The 18,389-nt window shown below is 41.5% G+C and overlaps 1 protein-coding gene across 1 annotated transcript in view; it reads right to left on the reverse strand.

Annotated features, from left to right (window-relative positions):
• The window catches only part of LOC5513155 (protein disulfide-isomerase A5), a 37,457-nt gene that overhangs the window by 2,451 nt on the left and 16,617 nt on the right, over window positions 1-18,389 (reverse strand). The window contains exons 8-27 of the mRNA XM_032382649.2: window positions 16,825-16,892; window positions 16,664-16,755; window positions 12,203-12,271; window positions 11,748-11,887; window positions 11,531-11,598; window positions 11,204-11,285; window positions 11,019-11,031; window positions 10,839-10,904; window positions 10,380-10,519; window positions 10,226-10,296; window positions 9,416-9,480; window positions 9,045-9,277; window positions 8,881-8,948; window positions 8,662-8,756; window positions 8,501-8,569; window positions 5,014-5,168; window positions 2,651-2,715; window positions 2,497-2,578; window positions 1,803-1,815; window positions 1,220-1,288 (exon numbers count right to left, since the gene is read on the reverse strand). Of these exons, the coding sequence (XP_032238540.2) occupies window positions 1,220-1,288; window positions 1,803-1,815; window positions 2,497-2,578; window positions 2,651-2,715; window positions 5,014-5,168; window positions 8,501-8,569; window positions 8,662-8,756; window positions 8,881-8,948; window positions 9,045-9,277; window positions 9,416-9,480; window positions 10,226-10,296; window positions 10,380-10,519; window positions 10,839-10,904; window positions 11,019-11,031; window positions 11,204-11,285; window positions 11,531-11,598; window positions 11,748-11,887; window positions 12,203-12,271; window positions 16,664-16,755; window positions 16,825-16,892 (1,723 nt within the window). The remainder of the gene's footprint in view (window positions 1-1,219; window positions 1,289-1,802; window positions 1,816-2,496; window positions 2,579-2,650; window positions 2,716-5,013; window positions 5,169-8,500; window positions 8,570-8,661; window positions 8,757-8,880; window positions 8,949-9,044; window positions 9,278-9,415; window positions 9,481-10,225; window positions 10,297-10,379; window positions 10,520-10,838; window positions 10,905-11,018; window positions 11,032-11,203; window positions 11,286-11,530; window positions 11,599-11,747; window positions 11,888-12,202; window positions 12,272-16,663; window positions 16,756-16,824; window positions 16,893-18,389) is intronic.

Consider the following 18,389-nt stretch of genomic DNA (forward strand, 5'->3'; position numbering starts at 1 on the left):
GTTAAATGTTAGGGCGTATTCAGTATTTTAAGGACTGTGAAAAGCATGTTAAATATTAGGGCGTATTCAGTATTTTAAGGACTGTGAAAAGCATGTTAAATATTGGGGCGTATTCAGTATTTTAAGGACTGTGAAAAGCATGTTAAATATTGGGGCGTATTCAGTATTTAAAGGACTGTGAAAAGCATGTTAAATATTGGGGCGTATTCAGTATTTTAAGGACTGTGAAAAGCATGTTAAATATTGGGGCGTATTCAGTATTTTTAAGCCTGAAAAAGCACGTTAAATATTGGGACGTATTCAGAATTCTTAGGGACGACGTTAAATATTGAGACGTATTCAGGATATCTTGAAAAGAGGCTGTGATGCTAAAGCACAGAAAGACCACAAAAAGTTTACGGATGATCGATCCGACGATCCCATATCTGTCAACTCTCCCGCATTAGGCAAGAGTTTCAAGATTTCGGACCCCTTCTCCCGCTCTCCCGCGTTGAGCACCAAATCTCCCGCTTTTTAGCGATTTTTATCGCTTCCGAAAAATTATACCATAGAAAATCGTCATTTTGCCTATTTTCTATTAAAATATTTGAAACAACAATTCCCTTGCGTAGCGCAATTTATCTAACACCCTCGTGAGATCTATAAGTGGATTTGTTCGCGAGAGCTTTCTATACGGCAAACGCCTGCAAGGTTAAACCCACCCTTCCTCCCCAAAAAATGAATATACCTCACCCCTCCCCCAAAAAATTCTCAAGCCTTGAGATTTTCGGAGGTTGACAGGTATGCATCCAGTGACACAGAAGTCCCTCAAATAACTCGTAAATGCTTTGCAAGCATTCACAAGTTAAAAGAAGATGTTTTTTCCTGAGGTTGCAAAAAGCAGTGCATTGTGTCGTCGAAGCAATGAACATCTGACACTAAAATGGCTTCCGTGCGGGGAAAATTCGTGACGATCAAAAAAGTAAATCAAAACAATTTCAAAAAGCGACTCGAGACTGTCCAAGTTTAGAACGATTTTTATGGGAGATTGCACTATAGCTTAGTGCAAGTGTGGCAAGTACCAAAATTATCACCTCTATTGGTTGAACCGCAGCAATATTCTCCATTTTATCAACATGACTTTGGCATAGCTGACAAGTTCACATATTTCAATATTGGTGTAAGCTTTTAGTGAGTGGAAGATCGGGACGTGGGTGAATGCAACTTGGTGGAGACTCACTCTTTCATGAAGCTCACTAGCGCCTCAGCAGTCCTCCTGCCCGTGTACTTGAACTGAAATTCCCCCTCCCTATACATGTAACAAGAGCGTCACGAGTTTAATCTTCATAAAAAAAATCCTCATGAAAACGTTAATCAATACCAAACTCAAGGAATTTCGCGAGTTATTAGGGGACTCACGAGTCTGCGTAAAAAACTGGATTGTTTAGGAAATGATCATACGGGGATGGAGTTTAATGTTTCTGAAAACAGAGTTTGAAGTGGACAGAGGGACATGGCGAAATAAATATTTGGAACACGTTTTGTTCTAAGGTGACCAGGAAAGGCGAAAGACGTTTTGCTAATAACGTTTTGGATAACATTTTTTTTATCAACCGCCGTGCGTCGTGATGGCGCGCAGATGTTTCAATAGCTTTATTAGACAACATAACTGCCCAATGGGGTCATACGTAAACCGGCACGAGGCCCATGCAGGACGTACCCCCACCATATAAAAAAATTGGAAATAAAATTAATATAAAAAGTAATTGTGGTGGCAGCCATAGTTCGGTGCGATAGGCCACGTACAGGGTAACTCAACTTACCTTATGTATTGCACTGGAAGGATGACCACATATGTAACATAGGAAAAAAAATAAATGGTATCAATTAGCACTCTCCAACAACAGTAGCAAACGTTACACAATCCCAACCCAGCAACAGTACCCTGGGTACCAGAGCCTCCAGACTTCTCTCGTCCAGAGAGGCTCAGCCAAAATGCCGCGCCAAGCGAAGCGACGAGACTCTGGGCGGGCGATTACACTAGAAAGCAATGCGTATTCACTCTCGCCTTCACTTATTTAGAGTTTGACAAGGTCTGGTTAACTCGATTTTCCTAGGTTTCGCTCTAATTAAAAATCCTGTTAATGCCATAGAGACCAAACTATAAATAACACGATGTAAGCGTTTTTTGAAAGGTCAGATGATGGCTTAAATATCTTCCATAAAATACGGGTACCCACTAGTTAATTTAACTGATTTATAATTGAAAATGGCCTTCAAAGTATCCTACCTTTACGTATAGGACAGATGCCATTTTCGTACACATGCCCTTTCTAATTCCGACTCTACTTGTTATTAGGGACCTTTTATGACGGCAGAAAGACGAGGACGGCGCACACGCAAGATTTCAGCCGTGTGCGCCTTCGTCGTCCCTCCGCCGTCATGAATCTTAAGTCCCCTATTAGCAATTGGTTACTGCACCTTCACTCGCTGTGGCCCTGGCAATGTTATACTTACAAGTAGGATAGCCCTTGATATCTCTCTGGTTACATGTGTTCTTGGATTCGGTGCAGTCAACAGCAGCAAGGGCGCCTTTAACCTTAAGTTACAATATATAAAGTATATAATGCACGATGATATTTATTACCAGTATTTGATTCACTAGGCTTACGTCTTTTCCAAGTTGCTTGGCTGCTTTTTCAAAGACAGGCTTCATCTTCTGACAGTGCGGGCACCCTGTGGATGTCGCAAACTAATCAACCAAAAATATAAGATAAATCTTATCTTACATCTCACTAATAACTTACACCTTTAAAAAATAGAACTATTTTTTTTTCCAATTAACTTGACTTTTTTCGCTAAGGGAAGGAACACAGCCAAAAGCAAAGCTTTAGGACTTTGGATTATTATTTACTAAGACTTAAAGAATACCAAACTTAATTCAGGCGTATTGTTTTGAAAATAGCTACATAGAAAGTATAACGTTTGCCGCAACATACGTTGTATTACACTTAAACCATCCGTGACAGGAAAGGTAAACTTGTGAGCGAGAAAGGAGAATGGACAAGGCATGTTAGAGAGCTGCTAAAAAGAAAAGAATCAATGGAGCCGATAACAATGGAAAATAAACGCGAGTTCAAGTTAGACGAACTGATTGGGAAAAAGCAACCACGAAACCAACAATTGGCGAAGTAAAAGCAGCAATCGATCAGTTAAAGAATGGGAAATTTCCAGGCATAGATTCAATCACAGCTGAATTGTTAGAAGGGCACAAAGAATTTTCGGTATGGAAAGTGAATCACTTGGAAAAAGTATGGAGATATGAAAAGATCTAAGACAAATGGAAAATCAAAGGCTCTGTGAACCAAAACGTGAATGCAAATGTAGTTCATCATTATCTAGATGTTACGGTTATCAATGGGAATATTGAAACAGATTTATATGTTTCACCGACAGCCAAACATCATATCTAGACTGTAGATGGTGCCACCCCCGAGGGTGCAAGGATGGCATCCCGTACGCACAAGCACTCCGGCTACGCAGGATTTGTTTCTCTGATGGTTTATTCAAGAAAAGAGCAGATAATTTGGAATGTTTTTAGTATCTAGGGGGTACAAGGATAGATTCGTGAGACAACAAGTGGGGAGAGCATGAAGAGTTTCGAGGGAGCAAGCACTAACGCCTAGGATCAGCTCGAAATTATTCAAGAAGACATACTACCCAGGCCAAATATTGGAAAAATGTTGAACGAGTTGCAACCACTGCTGAATTTGTCGTGCAGCGATAGAAGAAGTCCCTATGATGGCCTTCCGTAGGCCGAAGAATCTTAAAGACTGTCTGGTTCGTGCTAAGATCCAGACGGAGAGAAGAGAGCCTCGCGGGAATATAAAGTGTAATTCAGCATCTAGATGTGTTATCTGTAAGGACAATAAGTTTCTTAAAATGGGGAACACCTTTACTAGTCATACTACGGGAAAGACATTCGTTATCAACCATGACCTGGACTGTAACAGTGATAATGTTGTTTATTTGCTTTCGTGAAAGGCGTGTGGTCTACAATATGTAGTCTCTACGACAACTAAGTTCCAGGTACGCTTTAATAACCATAAAAGTAGAATAGTTACCCAAGAAAAGAACAGTGGCTGAGAGGGAGACCGATGACCAGGTGTACAGGCACTTTATCTCGGATGGACATAGAAGATTAGCGGACTTGTCGGCCCAGATAATTGATAGAGTCCATGGAGATGAGAGAAGCTTGCGGGGCAAGGAGATAGAGATATAGATTCCAAAGTCTGCAAGGGCTTAATGAGAGCGCTTTTTTTTATAGCGCAAGCGCAGTTAATCTAGACATGTTTCCAGACAGGGTCTTCTTATGCGCGCATATTACATTTCCATTATTTTGTATTTGTTATTAGTACGCGCCGTTATCTTTATCACGTATAACTACAGTTGCGAGCTTCAGTCACCCTGAGGAAGGCTGGTGTACACAGCCGAAATATAGATGCTGTTGATCATAACAAAGTGTTTTCTCATATTATTCTCTTGTTATTGTTATATAAGAGCATGCGCTCTTTATGACGCCAGGCCTCGCCAAACATGATTCGATTCGACTAGACGACTTAATTAGGTACATGTTCGGTTCGACGTATGCCTTAAGCCTAAGTCATACCAGAGCTACTTTACCGGTGCGAAACAGAAAATGAATGTAGGAGACGGCCAAATAATAGACATTTTTTTACAACAAATGTTTCAGAATAATCAAAGTAGAATGGAAAGATCACGTTACCAAAAGAGAGATATTCGAGAGAGCGGAGACGAAATTGCTCAATAAAAAGATTAAAGGAGAAGATGATAGGACATACTCCACGACAACACAAAAAGAGCCACACCAATGTAGCCCTACCGTGGACACCTGAAGGGAAGAGGAGAAGAGGAAGGCCTTAGACCACCTGGCGGTGAAAAGTAGAGAGAGAGAGGAGCAGTGCAGGATGCAGAGGCCTTATGTACCATGAAGCATCATGTCAAGTTACTCACAGGGGGCATAGAACATGACAAGCACGGATGGGTACGAGCTGATAAAGTCATCATACGTTTCATCAGTAAGATGATGAACATCATGGCTCACTTCACTCCAAGGCTTCCTTTCTTTAGTTTCTGATGATGTCCCTGCTGGCTTGTTCTCTTTAGGACTTAATAATTTTTGTAATTAGCAAAGATCGCACAACGTCATCTTCTGCACAACCACCACTCTGTATCCCTTTTCAGATTTACTTTTACTACAAATAACAGCGTTTTTATCCTAGCCACAACCAGATAACAAACTGTTTATTAACATTACCCTTATTACTCCACCATCACTACCACCATTGCCCTAGCACCAAAATTACCATTACTCCACAATCATCATTTCCTACCACCACCGCCACCATTACACCACCACCATCAACATTAGTTCACAATCAACGTTACCCCACCATCACCCGCCACCATCACCATCACTACCACAAACTCCCCACCATCACCCCATCAACACAACTATCACCATTTCCCCACCATCATTTTTATTACCCCTTTAGACGTGCCATATCTTTATCTCGTATTCTCTTTAGGGGTTATTATTGTACCATCTCTTTATCTCGTATTCTCTTTAGGGGCTGTTATTCTCTTTATCTCTTTATCTCGTATTCTCTTTAGGGGTTGTTATTCTACCATCTCTTTATCTCGTATTCTCTTTAGGGGTTGTTATTGTACTATCTCTTTATCTCGTATTCTCTTTAGGGGTTGTTATTCTACCATCTCTTGATCCCGTATTCTCTTTAGGGGTTGTTATTCTACCATCTCTTTATCTCGTATTCTCTGTGACCCTCTGTCACAGTCACGACCTTGAAAGGATAACCGGCAAAGTTAGACATATTTTGTTTGAGGAAAGTGTTATTTCTCTGGGGATATTTAGTCAAAACAAACATTATGACTAGCTAGCTGGATTTTCTTGCTGTGCTTGCTACCCGATACCTTCATATAATGGAAGTCTTTGATTAGCTATTTTGAAAAATAGTATGTCGGCTTCCGGTCTTGCGAATTTCCGTGATACTGCCGTTTAAGCAACACGTCACTGGTCCTACCCACTCCCACTTGCACGCCCTCGCAGCGGCCGGTATCTCTCGAATCACATGGCTCTTCATTGTTCTACTGCCATAAAGAACTCTGTGTCTCATGCAAAGAAGACGACTTACACAAAGACGAAACCGACTGATGTTGATTGCTCCTGAAACGACATGTCCAAGTCAGACTTGTGCTTGCGTGACCAATACCTGAAAACTCACGAGGATCTTGAAAATCTTTTCAAGGAAAATGATTGTACTTTGAGTAACATCTTGGATGGTTTTGCACCTCTTAAAATAAAGAGTGTAAGGGCACGATCAAAGGTTCCATGGTATAATCGTGAAATCGCGGAACCAAAGAGGAAGCGGCGGTATTTTATATTATATACCAGTGGTTACCTTTGATAGATTTACGAAAAGCAATTATTTGTTGTACAAAACTTGTTAAGGTCTATTCCAATCCTTCAATCTATTAGGCTTTCTTGTGCTTTAGGGGAATAGTATGCGTCGTCATAAACATTAATTAAACAAATGCCTCCCTTTTGAGTTCCCAATATTTATTTCATACTTAATTTACCTAATAAAAATGTGAAAAGGCGCTTTATATAAAATACCGCCTGTATTTTAGTAATCCAACCTTTTCCTTTATCCGTGTTGGGAACCCTGTGTACGATGTTTTTGGCGGGAATCGGACAACTAAATTCAAACCATGCCAGTTCACACGTTCATATGTTGAGTTTTGTGAATAAGAGTGCCTCGCTTCGTTGGGTTTCTTGGGCTTAGTGTGTTAATTGGTGGTCGATTCCATACTTTTCGATGAAAATCGACAAAGAGGGTATGTGGGTCTGAAAACACAAAATGACCGCCAACTATTTGTAATGAACGAACCTTTTGCTTTTATAAAATAATCGAAGACTAATTACTTACTTCTTACTGATATCGAGATTGTTCTGATAAAATAAGAACTGTTGTGCACCATCTCGATCTGATTAAATAAGCGTTTATGAACCTTTAATGAATTGAATTATCCGGTATAATCTGGAAATAAAAAACATTTTGCACACCTCCTCTCCGGCAATGTGTGGAAATGGCTTGGTTTCAGAGTTTACTAGCTCAGCCGTCTTTTCGTAAAAGGTGGACAACAGTCCATTCCTTAGCGTATTAAATATAGTATAGATTGTTGTAGAGCACATTTGATCATGTACTCTGTATGTTTATTTGCGCTTATAATATTAAACATTATTATTACCCCCACCACCATTACCTTATCACCATTAACCGACCATCATCGTTATCCCACCACCACCCTCACAATCAATCCACTGCCACAGCCACTGTCACATTTACCCCGCCATCACCCACCCGCCACCCATACCCAACCACCACAACACCATTACCTTATCACCATCATCGTTACCCCAACACCATTATCAGCCCACCACCATCATCCCCAAAAGCCCAGCACCAACAATACCAACACCACCACGACCCACCAGCATCATCAGTACCACCACCATCACTCCACCACCAACCACCACCATCATCACTACCACTACCACTATCACCCACCACCATCAATACCACCACCACCCACCATCATCACTATCACCATCACCAGCACCAGCACCATCACAACCACCACCACCATCACTACCAGCACCAACCATCACTATCACCCACCACCATCACTACCACCACCACCCACCACCATCACTACCACCATCACAACCACCACCACCATCACTACCACCCCCACCCATCACCATCACTACCACCATCACTACCACCCCCACCCCCATCACCACCATCCATCACCACCACCATCATAACTACCACCACCACCCTCACCATTACAACCACCATCACTACCACCACCAACCACCACCATCACCAATACAACCACCATCACTACCACCACCAATCACCACCATCACCAATACAACCACCATCACTACCACCACCCATCACCACCACCATCACAACTACCACCACCATCACTACCATCACCACCCACCACCCTCACCATTACAACCACCATCACTACCACCACCAACCACCACCATCATCACTACCACCACCACCCACAGCCATCACTAACACCATCACCCACCACCATCACTAACACCATCACCATCACCATTACTAGACATCACTACCACCACCAACCACCACCATCATCACTACCACCACCACCCACCGCCATCACTAACACCATCACCCACCACCACCACCATCACTAACACCATCACCCACCACCATCACCACCAACATGAGCTCAGTTGGTTCTCACCTTTGCCCCTCCACAAAATACATCAATTATGATCTAAGCTGTGTTCTTTACCCCCCATACATGAACCAATTTCAAACCTCTTCGACAGCCACAAGATACTGTAAAAGTAAGAGCACTGCTCAACTGTTACCTTCTCATGAAATCCACAATATCATCCTTTGCTCTGGCTCTTTCATAATCAAAAGCAAACTTGCCTTTCCTAATAACACAACAAAATACCATTCAAGCTCAAAGCAATGCTTGCAGAAGATTCCAGGACATTGCATAACCAATGAAAATGTATAAAAATACCTGAAATATTTTAATGTGGGGAAACCCTGGATTCCATATTTTTTGGCGAGATTTCCATGCTTTGTGCAATCAACAGCAGCCAATACACCATCAATCTACAAAGTGATGAACACGATGTACAATATGGGGCTATTACAATGAACATTATCAGTGGGGAAGGAACGCTATGGCAGCATTGTCAGTAAAAAAGAATCTTTTCAAATACAATCAATAGTTAACCTTTTTGTCCACCAGCACACTTGCAGCCTCAGTGAAGTGCGGTTTCATTTTCTTACAGTGACCACACCCTGAAAGCGAGACAAAAGATCAACACTACACAGTATAATGGCTAGCAATAAAACAGAAAGCGTGTTAATTAAGCTGGTACTACAGGTCTTACATACATGGAGCATAGAACATAACCAGAATTGAATCAAATGTTTTGAGGGCTTCATCAAATGTATCTTGAGTCAAGTGTTGTACATTGCTCGGCTCATCACTCCATTGTGGCTCAGGGGGTGGTGGGGGGGGACCTTCACGTGGGTCATCCATAAACTGGATAAAATCTTTGGCCTCTCGCCCAGAAGTGTACTTGAAGTCATTTTTCCCATAATTGAAGTATCTAAAGGTGGGGTAGCTGTAAGAAAAACATTGAAATTTGCGAAAAATTCTATCTTATCTTTGTATATGGCTCACAAGCAGCTGCCACATGCATAGACTACAATGTATCCTATTCTTCTTTTTCTCTTTATCTTTATTGTTGGCTCAAACTGACCCCTCTACTCCAAACTGCTGGCACACAGCCATCTCCTTTGTGCAATCCACTGCAGCATATGCAATCTAAAAATAAAAACAGTTTCTATAAGGCCAGCCTGTGTACAGGCTAACTAGCCTGGCAACAGGATTACTAGGGTCTGTGAAACACTGTCGCTAATCGTGTTCCAGTAATACATTTGCATAAGCGAGGAAAAAACGCGCCGCTGGGGGTCGTGCTACTCATTTACCAGGCGGCGGCGGTTACATAGCGTGTCGTTTGAAAAGTCAAAATCGCGTAGGGACAGAGCTCGCTGGAGGAGCGAAACCAAGGCGAATACATCCAGTCAACGTAGGAATACGTGCTTTATTCAACAATAACAAGACATTAGACTTTCTTTCGGAGTCAGATTATCCAATAGCCCGTGCCCAAACTGATACTAATTCCGATATTCAATTAATTGATCGCAGATTAGGTTATAGTTTTTTTTAAAAGTTTGCATCGGCCGATAACCAAGGGACGATATCTGTTATTTACGTTTTTTTATGTTGACACAGAACGCAAACAAACCTGGCATATTTTCAAGCATACATCGGTCCTATAACTTTTCAATCAATTTTTGCTTGCTAAAACCCAGTGGACCAGTATTTTGGATGAAGTTGGCCTTTCGTTCACCGGTGGACCTGTTGCCAGGTTAATTAGCGGCTGTACACAGGCTATTGTAAGGCATTATTGCATCTTTGGCTTCAAGAGTACAGAATGTCTCATTCCTCCTAAATGATTAGTGCAAAAAGTGGATTGCTTTCTTCATGAGTGGGCTATGCTGGATACCTTATTCTTATCCTTGTGGTGTTTGGCTGCAGACATAAGCTCTGGCTTGGCCTTCTTGCAGTGACCACACCCTAAAATCAAAAGTTGTATCCTCAACATCATTTTAACAAGTGCTGACAGCAAAAAACTGTACATAAAACGTAAGGTGACTTACAAGGTGCATAGAACATGACAAGAACGTGCTTCTTCTTCTTAACAAAACTCTTGAAGGTGGTATCTGAGAGGTGGTACACCTCACTTGGAATCTCACTCCATTCTTGCTCAGGTGGCGGAGGTCGTGGGGGTTCTTTAGGACTGGAAGTAAATAAGTAAAAAGATGGTCTTGTACCATTAGGGGATAAACCTGTAATTGTTGGATGTTAAGAATAACAGTAGAAGGTAGAGTAAATCTTCAGTGTTTGTATTACATACTTGGCCACATAACCAACAGGTCATTCAAATTACACTTCTGTTATTCATGTATGCTGTGTGACAGCAACTAGGAACACGGTGTGTACTCGAAAAAAAATTGGCCCTCAAAATTCAGCCTTTGGCTTCATTTTGGATAAATTTGGCCCTCTTCTTTTCTTTCACAGATCACCAAAGCAGTAACCCTTAGTTGAAGAAGACTTACTCTTTCATGAAGTTGACAATACTGTCTCCTTTCCTCTCGTTTACGTCAAAGGCAAACTCACCATCCCTTGTGGGTGAGAGAAAAAAAAAGAAAAAAAAAATAGTTGCAATGCTTCATATCAAGTTTAGTGACACCTGATGACTAGGTGGTGGTGAAATAACAGATAACACCATAACTTACTTGAAGTATTTCACTGAAAGGTAAAGAGAAAAAAATATCAAATCAAATTATTGTTTTATAAACAAAATGAAATTAGAGAAGAATTAGATGTATGACAGCTTATTACATGGAAAGGTGAAGAAAAAGAGTAAATCTGTGTTTATAAAAACTACAGATAAATATAAAGATGTACATATAGCTTGTACCTGTTGGGTAACCTTCCACCTTGAAGCGTTTACCAAGAGCTGCCTCTTTGGTGGCATCCACAGCAGCAAGAACTCCAGGGATCTGTAGGAAGCAGGGAAAGTGGATGGTCAAAGAAGCATACAAAATTACAACAAAAGAAATGTTTACGAAGAACACATGCAAGAAAAGATGGCATCTGGGTCCCCTGCAGACACACACTCACACTCCTGCGCCTACTTTGCATGTTTTTAAAGTTTTGGTACCCCTTTGTCCCATGCTTATAGACAAGTTTGAGTACCCCTTGATCCCATACTTGTAGCCAAGTTTCAGTACCCCTTGGATGTTACCTCTTGCTCCTTTAGAGTCTGTGCAGCATCTACATATTCAGGTTTCATGGCCTTGCAGTGTCCACACCCTGAAAGTCATAAAGCATGCTGCTTTGACACATTATGAAAAAAAAATGCTATACGATTAAACCTGGTGCAGGACTTTTGTGTTGCTTTCACAACTGATTTTATCAACGACAAATTATCATTCTCTTTTTGAAACACTAGCAATTCTTACATGGGGCGTAGAACATGACCAGCACAGATGGATTTTTTGCTACAAAATCATCAAACATGTCATCCCTGAGGTGAACCACTTCACTGGGTGTGTCACTCCAGGGCTTCTCGTCCTCTTTTACAGGAGCAACTGCAGATGGACTATGAAGAGTAATACAAGGCAACATGACAACCTGCTTTCTCTATTGCTGAATGGCTCCATTACCTGGATTTTTAACAAGATTTTAATACTTTGGGTAAGAGTTACTTGGTAGTAGCAACAGAGGTGGTTGGGAGTGGAGATCCCCCCCACCTTAAAATGTTATTATTTTGGAAAAATATTCCAATATCAACAGGATGCATATAGATTGCAAAATACTGTACATCTTGTAATACTGGGAGTGATACTGGAAGATTTGTTACAAGACAGATTTGGTTTTAATAGTTTCATTTTATTAGTTTTATTACCATACTTACTCTTTCATCCACTGCACAAGAGCGTCCTTCTCATGTTTACCAGAATACTTGTACTTTGGTTGTCCAAGCCTTGCAAAAAAGTAAAATTTTATCTAAAAACGGAATAGAACTTCTCAAGGAGCCTTGGGAATAGTTCAAGAAAAGAATGGCATCTGGACTTCGGCCAGAAGACAACGGACAGAAAAGAAAGGCATCTGGCCTGGGACAGACAACAACGGACAGTACAAGAAAAGAATGGCATCTGGCCTTGGCAAAGAGGACAAATGACAGTACAAGAAAAGAATGGCATCTGGCCTGGGATAGACGGCAACGGACAGTACAAGAAAAGAATGGCATCTGGCCTGGGATAGACGACAACTGACAGTACAAAAAAAGAATGGAATCTGGCCTGGGATAGACGACAACTGACAGTACAAGAAAAGAATGGCATCTGGCCTTGGCCCAGAAGACAACTGACAGTACAAGAAAAGAATGGCATCTGGCCTGGGATAGACGACAACGGACAGTACAAGAAAAGAATGGCATCTGGCCTGGGATAGACGACAACTGACAGTACAAAAAAAGAATGGAATCTGGCCTGGGATAGACGACAACTGACAGTACAAGAAAAGAATGGCATCTGGCCTTGGCCCAGAAGACAACTGACAGTACAAGAAAAGTATGCCATCTGGCCTTGGACAGACGACAACTGACAGTACAAGAAAAGAATGGCATCTGGCCTGGGACAGACGACAACTGACAGTACAAGAAAAGTATGCCATCTGGCCTTGGCACAGAGGGCAACGGACAGTACAAGAAAAGAATGGCATCTGGCCTGGGATAGACGACAACTGACAGTACAAGAGAAGACTGGCATCTGGCCTGGGATAGACGACAACTGACAGTACAAGAAAAGAATGGCATCTGGTCTGGGATAGACGACAACTGACAGTACAAGAAAAGACTGGCATCTGGCCTGGGATAGATGACAACTGACAGTACAAGAAAGGAATGGCATCTGGCCTAGGACAGACGGCAACTGACAGTACAAGAAAAGAATGGCATCTGGCCTGGGATAGACGACAACTGACAGTACAAGAAAAGAATGGCATCTGGCCTTGGCACAGATGACAACTGACAGTACAAGAAAAGAATGGCATCTGGCCTGGGATAGACGACAACTGACAGTACAAGAAAAGAATGGCATCTGGCCTGGGATAGACGACAACTGACAGTACAAGAAAAGAATGGCATCTGGCCTTGGCCCAGAAGACAACTGACAGTACAAGAAAAGACTGGCATCTGGCCTGGGATAGATGACAACTGACAGTACAAGAAAGGAATGGCATCTGGCCTAGGACAGACGGCAACTGACAGTACAAGAAAAGAATGGCATCTGGCCTGGGATAGACGACAACTGACAGTACAAGAAAAGAATGGCATCTGGCCTGGGATAGACGACAACTGACAGTACAAGAAAAGAATGGCATCTGGCCTGGGATAGACGACAAATGACAGTACAAGAAAAGAATGGCATCTGGCCTTGGCAAAGAGGACAAATGACAGTACATGAAAAGAATGGCATCTGGCCTGGGATAGACGGCAACTGACAGTACAAGAAAAGAATGGCATCTGGCCTGGGATAGACGACAACTGACAGTACAAGAAAAGAATGGCATCTGGCCTGGGATAGACGACAAATGACAGTACAAGAAAAGAATGGCATCTGGCCTTGGCAAAGAGGACAAATGACAGTACATGAAAAGAATGGCATCTGGCCTGGGATAGACGGCAACTGACAGTACAAGAAAAGAATGGCATCTGGCCTGGGATAGACGACAACTGACAGTACAAGAAAAGAATGGCATCTGGCCTGGGATAGACGACAACTGACAGTACATGAAAAGAATGGCATCTGGCCTGGGACAGACGACAACTGACAGTACAAAAAAAGAATAGCATCTGGCCTGGGATAGACGACAACTGACAGTACAAGAAAAGAATGGCATCTGGCCTGGGACAGACGACAACTGACAGTACAAGAAAAGAATGGCATCTGGCCTTGGCAAAGAGGACAAATGACAGTACATGAAAAGAATGGCATCTGGCCTGGGATAGACGGCAACTGACAGTACAAGAAAAGAATGGCATCTGGCCTGGGATAGACGACAACTGACAGTACAAGAAAAGAATGGCATCTGGCCTGGGATAGACGACAACTGACAGTACATGAAAAGAATGGCATCTGGCCTGGGACAGACGACAACTGACAGTACAAAAAAAGAATAGCATCTGGCCTGGGATAGACGACAACTGACAGTATAAGAAAAGAATGGCATCTGGCCTGGCACAGAGGACAAATGACAGTACATGAAAAGAATGGCACCTGGCCTGGCACAGAGGACAAATGACAGTACAAAAAAAGGATGGCATCTGGCCTGGGATAGACGACAACTGACAGTACAAGAAAAGAATGGCATCTGGCCTGGGATAGACGACAACTGACAGTACAAGAAAAGACTGGCATCTGGCCTGGGATAGACGACAACTGACAGTACAAGAAAAGAATGGCATCTGGCCTGGGATAGACGACAACTGACAGTACAAGAAAAGAATGGCATCTGGCCTGGGATAGACGACAACTGACAGTACAGGAAAAGAATGGCATCTGGCCTGGGACAGACGACAACTGACAGTACAAGAAAAGACTGGCATCTGGCCTTGGCAAAGAGGACAAATGACAGTACATGAAAAGAATGGCATCTGGCCTGGGACAGACGACAACTGACAGTACAAAAAAAGAATAGCATCTGGCCTGGGATAGACGACAACTGACAGTACAAGAAAAGAATGGCATCTGGCCTTGGCACAGAGGACAAATGACAGTACAAGAAAAGAATGGCATCTGGCCTGGGACAGACGACAACTGACAGTACAAGAAAAGAATGGCATCTGGCCTGGGACAGACGACAACTGACAGTACAAGAAAAGAATGGCATCTGGCCTGGGACAGACGACAAATGACAGTACATGAAAAGAATGGCATCTGGCCTGGGACAGACGACAACTGACAGTACAAGAAAAGAATGGCATCTGGCCTGGCACAGAGGACAAATGACGGTACAAGAAAAGAATGGCATATGGCCTGGGACAGACGACAACGGACAGTACAAGAAAAGAATGGCATCTGGCCTGGGACAGAGGAAAAATGACGTTACCAGAAAAGAATGTCATCTGGCCTTCGCACAGAGGACAACGAACAGTACAATTTTGTGTGTCAATATATTAGCACTGACATAAGAGTGGTGTTCCTTTAGCCCTGCACAAAACACTACACACTATCCATGCAAGGGGTTGCATAACCTCACTCATCAAGCTTCCTCCCCAACTTTGACAAGTCCATCAAAACTGACAGTAGATATAGGGATTAATGTTACTTAACCAATCATACTTAGAATAAAACAATAGTGCTGTCAAGTCTTGCTGGAATAGTGTCATACAAAGACATTTGATACATCGGATGTTAAGAGTTATTAAACAAAGGTCCTGATCATTTTCTGTTGATTTGGAAATATATATAATTATTTTGTGTTCATTTATTTTTTCTGCTACCGTCACATTTCAAGAATTTAGGAATGCGTAATCATGAATCAAGATTATAATAATAATACCCCAAATACAAATCACAATTCAGTATTTGATCAGGAGTCACGAATTTATTTTTAGGCCTTTCACGAATCACTAAAATAGTTATTAACACCTTGATTAAGTCACACTTCTCAGTATGGATGGCCGCATTTTATCTAACACACAAAAAAAGGTATATGGCCTAGTTACGGGCTGTTTTCCAGATAGTGGGGTCTTAACATTTTACAATAGAGCTTGAAGTACATCATATGTATTTTAAGTATATGAGTATTTTTTTATTTTTTAGTAAATGACCAAACATTCGCCTTTTGTTTTGGCCTCATTGGTAAACACAAACAGAGCTGAATCATGCTTTGTATTGCTGGAGGCCTAGAACTAAAAAAAATCCTGTCATTGCATGTAAAGTTTGGCCAGAGGTGTTATGCCAGCTCAGCTAAAGGAGTTTATCGTCAAGGAGTTATTCAGGTTATTCAGGAAATAACATTGTGATTATTAGGATTGAAAAAACGTAGATACAATTCCGTATGCCTGTGTTGAGATGGGTTGACTATTTTGACTCATTGACTTTTTTGGCTAAATGGATTTGTAATGAGACAGATAAAAAAAAAAAGGTTTTGGCATGAATCAAATTCCAGCCTAGCAATCATATATTGTATAGGACTCGGAGATCAAGGTGGGTACAAAGACACAATCACAGTAAAAGGACTCTGCAATAACCCCAACATTTAGTTCTATATCTTGCCTTTTTATACAACAATGTTACACGGTCCATTGCAAGTGGCAATGTATTTGACAAGGGAAGGCAATAATATTGGATAAAACGGAAATACTAACTCAAAATAGATGGTTGTAGGGAATCCAGTTATGTTGTAATGAACTCTGACACTATAGCCATCTTCTGTATCGACATCCATTCCAGCTAAAACCTGTTATTATAAAAAAGGTACATTAATTGCATTGCTTTGCAGTGCTTGAAATTGAAGAAATAAGCTTACGGCTTCATCTTTAAGTTCTGTCGCTGCAGCCGCAAACTCTGGTTTGAATCTCTTGCAATATCCACACCCTGCAATATACAACACAATAACCACACCCTGTAATACACAACACAACATCCACACCCTGTAATACACAACACAACATGCACATCCTGTAATACACAACACAATATCCACACCCTGTAATACACAACACAACATCCACACCCTGTAATACACAACACAACATGCACACCCTGTAATACACAACACAACCTCCACACCCTGTAATACACAACACAACATGCACACCCTGTAATACACAACACAATATCCACACCTTGTAATACACAACACAACATGCACACCCTGTAATACACAACACAATATCCACACCCTGCAATATACAACACAACATGCGCACCCTTTAATACACAACACAATATCCTCACCCTGTAATACACAACACAATATCAACACCCTGTAATACACAACACAATATCCACACCCTGTAATACACAACACAATATCCACACCCTGTAATACACAACACAATATCCACACCCTGCAATTTACAACACAACATGCACACCCTTTAATACACAACACAATATCCTCACCCTTTAATACACAACACAATATCCACATCCTGTAATACACAACACAATATCCACACCCTGTAATACACAACACAATATCCACACCTTGTAATACACAACCTCATATCCACACCACGTAATACACAACACAATATCCTCATCCTGTAATACACAACACAATATCCACACCCTGCAATATACAACACAACATGCACACCATGTAATACACAACCTAATATCCACACCCTGTAATACACAACACAATATCCACACCCTGTAATTCAAAACACAATATCCACACCCTGTAATACACAACACAATATCTACACCTTGTAATACACAACAAAATATCCTCACCCTGTAATCAGGGCTTCTGGAATTACGCGGAAAAAACTCAAAATTACGCGGGATTCTTGGCTAAATTACGCGGAATATCAATCATTACGCGCTAAATTACGCGGGATTTTGCAATACATTTTTCTTTGAAAATCAAAATTTTGCGGGATTCTTTACTGAATTACGAGTTAAATTACACGGAATATCAACTGTTACGCCCAAACAACATTTAGTACCGAAGGAAAGCACGAAATAACTTAAAAAGGTTACTTTTTTTGGCGTGAAAATATCTTAGGCGAGTTTTCATTGGCTCCTAGCCACCAGCCAATTAAAAAAAGTATTTTATTATTAGTCCTAGGCCTTAGCGGTTTAGCAAAGAACGCCTAGTCATTTTATTTGTATTCGGAAATTCAGTTCGAAATATCGCACTCTTACGAAGAATATCTCTCTTTTTTCACGGGAAATAGAGGTAACAACCCTAGAAGAACACATCAGATTTGCAATTAAATGTTTTGTCTTTCAAAATTTAGCCAAATTACGCGGGATTACGCGGAAAAAGCCGAATTATGCGCTTCCGCACAAGCGCGAAATTCCAGAAGCCCTGTGTAATACACAACCTAATATCCACACCCTGTAATACACAACACAATA

The sequence above is a fragment of the Nematostella vectensis genome, chromosome 2 (genome assembly GCF_932526225.1).
Source record: "Nematostella vectensis chromosome 2, jaNemVect1.1, whole genome shotgun sequence".
In the NCBI taxonomy this organism is placed as follows: domain Eukaryota; kingdom Metazoa; phylum Cnidaria; class Anthozoa; order Actiniaria; family Edwardsiidae; genus Nematostella; species Nematostella vectensis.